A 6,507-nucleotide genomic window follows, 5' to 3' on the forward strand; every position below is an offset into this window, starting at 1 on the left:
TGTGTGTTATAGGAAGGTGTGTTGTATATAAAAAAAAAAAAAAAAATACAGTAGCAAAGAGAATTGTGGTTTTAGCTGTGTCCATGTTAAGTGTGGGTGATTCTGTGCACTGATACATTCTGCTAATGGTGTACATGCACTCAGTGCACTTGTGTTAGAATCTTTACGTAGCAGCGCTGCCAGGGCAGCCATGAGATCTGTATGTCCTTATGCTAAAAGGGCATGGCCACACCACCTCCTTTTCTGTTCGTTCTCACCACCTTAGTGAGAGCTGGACCCCATGTTTCTCCCTGAGTACATTTTCTTCCCTTGGCTAGTCCATACCTGGTGTCCTAACTGAAAATACTATCTTTACCTGAATAGAAGACAAGCCTGAATTTAAGATGACCCTCCAATAATTAGATCCTATTCATGGAAAATGTATACATTTGTTATAATTGTCCATGTATGGAATCTAATTATTGGAGGATTGTCTTAAATTTGTACTCCCTACCATTGCACATTATGGGGAGGGAGCAGTAATGGGGCAGGTGATGGGGAAGGCCGGGGGGTACGTAATAGGGCAGGGGGGTGATGGGGAACAGTGGGGGAGGCATGCAGCTTGCTCCCTTCTGCTGGCCCCCCTCCACTTATCCCTCTTGGGCCTGCCCCCCACAACAGCTTCAACCCCTCCCCCCCTTCTCCCCTCCATGCAGCTTCTGCCCCTGGCAGCCCTAGGTCTCTACCCCCTCCCCTTCTCTCCTCTGTGTTTCTGCCCCTGCAGCCTTGGGTTCCTCTCCCCCCACCCCAACTGAGTGAGTGTAGTAGTTTTCATAATCCTCTAATAATAATTTGCTTTGTTTGTGTCTTTGTCATTCTGTCTGTCGTGCTCAAAAAAACATATCTGCACTCACTGTTCTGGACTTTTAGTGATTGATTTCAATTAGTTATGGTGTACTCAGTATCAGAGCAAAAATTGTCCCTTAACACCCTTACTTTAACTTTAATCCATAACACTGTTACCAAGGTGAAGCAGACAATAGAAAGTAATTGAATGCAAAAAAGAATGGCAAGAGCAAGACGAAACAAAACAAATGAGCAAAGAGGACATCATAGAAGAGATGCAATGGAAAGGCAAAGGGTTCGTAGAGGCAATAGAAGACGGGCTGAAAGAGTAGGCAGTAATAGATTCACTGAAGACAAGATTGAGGGACATAGTTGTGGATTGATGAACGTGATGTACCAATTTTGTAATTCTTTAAACTTCCAAACTGAAAGGCCATCAGATGGCCTATTCCAGAGTTGTTGTTATAAAGGTAAAGTGATTCTGCCTCGAAGAAGACAGTTTCCAGAGTATCTGTGGGATTTGATGACAAATTGGAACAAGCTTTACCAGAGCTTTAAAACAAACATTTTGATTGTACAACAGTGAATTGCTTGTTGAGCAAAGATCATGTTGACGAGATATATGATTCACAGACTCTGTGGAGGATTGAATCCAAATGCACCATGCACGGAAAATCATTGATGTCTGAAGAAATTTCTGAAGGAGTTTAGAGAAGAGATACTTGGAAATGTTGTTGGATATCCATTGTATACAAGATCAGGCAGAAGAGCTCAAGTTGATAATGACACATTGGATAACAGAAACATGATACCCTATAACAAGTAGCCTATTTTTCCCATCATTTTTGACAGGCTTTTACTCTAGTTACTGTATAAATTGTTTCTTTGAAGGGAGCCTTTCTTCCTGAGTTCCTGGATATCAGTAAAGCCAAATGGTCCACCATATTAGCTTGGTTAAGGCTATACCAACTCATGTAGCCAGCAGCACACAAGGGAATGATGTGACCTTGCATCACATCCCAACTCCTCCGCACAAATGACCAGGTAGAGTTTACAGCTGAGCCAAGTGAGGGCAACCTTCGCCGTGAGTCCAGAGTGAGGTTTGACCTTCCACCAGTGGATCCATAAGGAAGTACCATAACTGCACTGGCCTAACAGCCCTATTTCCTGGACTTATTAAGCTGTAGCTATGAGGGTCTGAAACAGCATGCCTCCTGCAGAGCTGTGGCACCTGTGAATGATGGATGCACAAGCAGTTTGTTTTGTGTAGGCAAGGCATGCTTGAAGGTCAAGTACTCTGTAAGTCATCCTTGTCTTACACAAGAAAATGTAGCGAGGCTTGCCGGAGTGATCCCTGTTGGAAAAAGCTGTGTGCCTCTTCTCAGACCATGTGAATCTGCCCCAGGAAAAGCCAGGCACCTCCTAGGGAGGAGTAGCACCTACCTCCAGTTCCAGGTTGATTTGTGAAAGTGCTGAAAGTGTCTTCTGATAAGGCTGAATTAAGAGCAAGACAGGCTTTCTTATCTTCCCCAGAAGTCATTCCTCATAAACTCTATCCTTCAGCAGCACATGAAGCTGGAAAAGCTTGTGAATCACGTGTAGGTGTTTGCACACCTAACAGTGCTAATATCGTGCAACACACTTAAAAGTATCTTGTGGTACCTCAGGGTGCTGTAACTCCTGGTTGAGAATCAGTGCACTAAACTGAAGTGCCACCATCCGCCTTGACACCTACTGAGGGTCATCTTGAGTAGAATGTGTACCTGCATGATGACTTGAATAAGGACAAGCCAGTTACCTCTTGTTGTTCTTTGAGCTGTGTTGTGCATTCCACATATGCGTTTCAGACTTTCACAAGAGCAGTCCCCCTCAAAGAATATTGCAATATTCCCCATCAAAGAAATGCGAAGGGAGTCAGAACGGTTGTGTTGTAACACAGGTAAGAACATGAGGACACACAGAATGCACCAGAGTCTCTAGCTTGAGTGAACTGGGTGGCACATACCTACACTTAAATGAGTATGTGCACAATGTACCTCAGTTGTTGTATTGATAAGGAATCTTTCTCTCTTACTGTCTCATCGTTCATAGGAGACTACAATGACCAAACTATTGCCCTGTGGAGCACCCATACTTTTGACCTAATGACATCCACCCGTTTCTCAGAACCAGTCCATGATGTAGCCTTTAACCCTCTTTCTTCCGGTGAGCTTTCCTGTGTAGGAAGGGGAGCAGTGACTTTCTGGCTAATGGAACAGTGCGGAGCTGACATCAGTCTTAAGGTACATTGCAGCTTTATAATTTCTTTTTCCTACTGTACCAGCCTTTTGCCCTTTTTAAAGCTTTCATAGCAGTGGAGATGAAGTACTCTGCCATTGCCAGTCTAGGCCTGTGAAACCTATGTGTTTCTTTTAGTGAAGTGAACGTGACTGCTTGTGACTTTTTTCAGGCATGGTTGAAGCATTGACTGAATAACTTTATTTGTGAGTTACTTTATAACTACAGAATATCAAGGTCATTCTGACCTCGGTGTTTCTTATTCATGTTACAGGTTCATAGAGCACCCATCCCTGACATGGTAGGACCAGTGGAACTGACGTCCCTCTGCTACAGCACTAACTATCTTCTCTATACTGGGACCAACACAGGCCAGATCTGTGTGTGGGACACTGAGACAAATCGCTGCTTCATGACTTGGGAGGCTGATGAGGGTGAGATTGGTGAGTACAGATGCTGCATGCTTCTGCCAGGATCATGTCACAAGTGCCACACAGATCCATAGACAAAGAGAAGCCTTGGCTTTGCTTGACTCCAGTTCCAGCTGTTTCTCAGTTCTCAAATGGTTAGCAGCTACGGCAGATGCTAGAATAGGTAGAGGTAGATTCATGCCACTGCTAGTGCTGTTCTGGTGCTGTGTCTCCACTTCTTGGCAAATACTGTGAGGGCTGGGTTTGGTTTTCAAGTAACACAAACCACTGGATAACAACCAACAGACTTATAGGTTTAAGTCTGCTGGTAAAACCACTTCTACCTTTCCCACAGTTTCACCAGAAACAGGTTGGTAGAGACCCTTTGCTCCTAGCGGATAATCACAAAGTATGGGTATTTGTGTAGTGCTCTTCATTTCCTTTCTGGTTCTCTAGGTGTCCTGGTGTGCCGTGGCAACAAGCTGGTTAGTGGCAGCAACACTAAGAGAATCCGACTATGGTCAGTGGCATCGGTGCAGGAGCTGAGGCTGAAAGGCTCTGGTGCTAGGTGAGGTGACTTTTATGTGTGGCCAGTGTCTAACTCCTGTTTGAGTAAACCTAGAGAGAATACATCATGGCACAAACTTGATCTATTTGATTTCCTCTTGAGATGTATCATCTCCTTTTTGTACTCTCTGAATTTATCTTAGGTGGTATCATGTCAGAGAAAGATGGGGACTTTTTACTAGTCCATAAAATCATTTCTCATTGCTTTTTATTCTTAACTCCTCTAAATTTTTATGACATGGTTCCTTCAGTCTGGATTCGCCCTGGAAGTAGAAAGGTAGAAATTCCTGGCTGTGCAACTTAGACGTGGCCCACAGTAAAGTTATTAACTCGTCCTTCAGCTTGATAAAATTTGGCTGACTTACTCTAGCTATGAAATGCCAAGGAGAAGGAAATTTCCTACTTGTAACTGCAGCAGAACATTTCCTGCTCACTGTAGCCTTCTAGTTAGTCTTGCTTCTGTTGTCATTCATTGCCCTGGCATCACTTAAAACTTATAGCTTTACTCTACCTTTAAATATTGAACAAGACAATGCTGGACTGGTATTCCTACTCCCACGGTTCAGAACTCTTGTGCATGGTTTTGGCTTACTGTTAAGCCAATTTAGCTTCTGTTGCCTTATTTAAACTTGACCATGTTGACACCCTCTTACATCACAAACAGTTTATGAATATCACATTTTTTCAGGTTTCAGCTTTTTCTGACTTCAAGCTTTGCAATAAAAAATATTTGGGATCAATTTAAGGAGGCATAGCAGATTGTCAGAATAATCCCCAGAGAGACTTTTGCTCATCTTCCCCCATGGAGATGGTTACAATGTATGGTTAAAGGCAGCCACTGTCTTAAGTTCTAATAAGCTGTCATTGCAGTTTTTAGGTATGAATATCTAGGTAAAGCTAACCTTGTCCATCAGAAGGCTACCCCCTCAGTTCTCCAAAGAAGTGGAATAACAGTTGTCCCCTACCTGTTTAATGTCATAGGAATTTATTTTGTGCAATCCTTTCCCCCAGGTCTAGCTCAGTCCTTTTGGAACATGAGATGACCTTAGATGGAACAATAGTCAGTGCAACCTTTGATGATTCTCTGGAAATGGGAATTGTGGGCACCACTGCAGGAACATTGTGGTACATCAACTGGGTGGATAACACAAGCATCCGACTAATCAGTGGACACAAGAACAAGGTTTAAAGAGATTGGAAAGGGGGGAATTGGTGTTGTAGGGATGTTTATATGTTGTGTGCCGCCAGGCTGCAGAGGTGATAGGTGGGCCCAGCTGAGAGAATATGTGCTAATGCCCACTGGGGCACTGCTGAGAAAAATCTCACTGTTCTTGCCCTGTAGAAAGATAGTCTTGTGGCTAAAATGGGGACTTTTAAGTCAGGAAATCTGTATTCCCCTCCCTGATTTGCCACAGATTTCCTTTAGGATTGTGGGCCTGTCAGTTAACAGCTCTGTGCTTTTCTCCCCAAGTGAAGGGGAAATAGTTCTGAGACTTAATTTTTGGTTTCTAGAACACTAAGACCTGAAATAAAAGATTAACTGGAAGTACTCTCTTACTTATTAGCTAGACTTTTTTCTAATGGATAAAGTTGTTTCCATTATTAGCTCAGTTAATTCAGAGCACCATTACCTCTAGCTTTCTTTGGAAAAAAAAGAAAAAGAAAAATTCTATCTCCTTCAAAGTTCTTGTGTGTGGTCTGTTACCAGAGAACTTAGTGGAAAGTAGCTACAGATGAGACTAGGAAAAGATATACATTGTGCTTCACTATTTGTAGAGTATCTGTGTTGAGTCATCTTTGTTACTGCAGGTAAATGAAGTGACATTCAGTCCCAGTGAGTCTCACTGTGCCACCTGTGGTGAGGACGGCAGTGTGAGGGTTTGGTCTGTGGCCAGCATGGAGCTGGTGGTACAGTTTCAAGTGCTGAACCAGGTAATCATGCAGTGTCCCGGGTTGTCTTGATAGTAGCCATTAACTGCTGCCATGTGGCTGCCCTATGCTGGTCCATTCCATGTCTTCATGGAGTAAACCAGAATTGGAAGAAGTTTGGAAGCTTTTTGGAATCAAAGCTGTGTAAATGCCTTTGTTGCATGTAAGCAGCAGTAACACATGTATACATTGTTCCTCTTTGTAGAGCTGCCAGTGTCTGGCTTGGAGCCCTGCCTCTATCTCCCATGGTGGGGATGAGAATCAGCGTGTTGTGGCAGGGTACAGCGATGGCACCCTCCGTGTGTTCAGCATTTCAAGGACAGAAATGGAGCTGAAAATGCACCCCCATGCTTTTGCACTGACTGCAGTTGCCTACTCTGCAGATGGTGAGATCATTCATTATTGTCCATAACTGATATGCAGCCGTTGCACCTAGGAGCATGGCACTGGCCATGCAGCTCTGCTTCTCTGTGCTTAGGAAATCCAAATGCAGTTCTGA

At 43.6% G+C, this 6,507-nt stretch overlaps 1 protein-coding gene across 2 annotated transcripts in view; it reads left to right on the plus strand.

Moving 5' to 3' along the window:
- The window catches only part of WDR90 (WD repeat domain 90), a 70,496-nt gene that overhangs the window by 51,387 nt on the left and 12,602 nt on the right, over window positions 1-6,507 (plus strand). Inside the window, exons 33-38 of one of the 2 annotated variants that reach the window (XM_019507589.1) lie at window positions 2,917-3,107; window positions 3,377-3,545; window positions 3,969-4,080; window positions 5,091-5,262; window positions 5,889-6,011; window positions 6,214-6,394. In XM_019507589.1, the coding sequence (XP_019363134.1) occupies window positions 2,917-3,107; window positions 3,377-3,545; window positions 3,969-4,080; window positions 5,091-5,262; window positions 5,889-6,011; window positions 6,214-6,394 (948 nt within the window). Of the gene's footprint in view, window positions 1-2,916; window positions 3,108-3,376; window positions 3,546-3,968; window positions 4,081-5,090; window positions 5,263-5,888; window positions 6,012-6,213; window positions 6,395-6,507 lie in introns of those variants that run through there. The other variant, XM_019507591.1, reaches the window with a different exon arrangement.

This window comes from Gavialis gangeticus, unplaced genomic scaffold (assembly GCF_001723915.1).
Source record: "Gavialis gangeticus isolate Ggan-Ray unplaced genomic scaffold, GavGan_comp1, whole genome shotgun sequence".
Lineage (NCBI taxonomy): Eukaryota > Metazoa > Chordata > Crocodylia > Gavialidae > Gavialis > Gavialis gangeticus.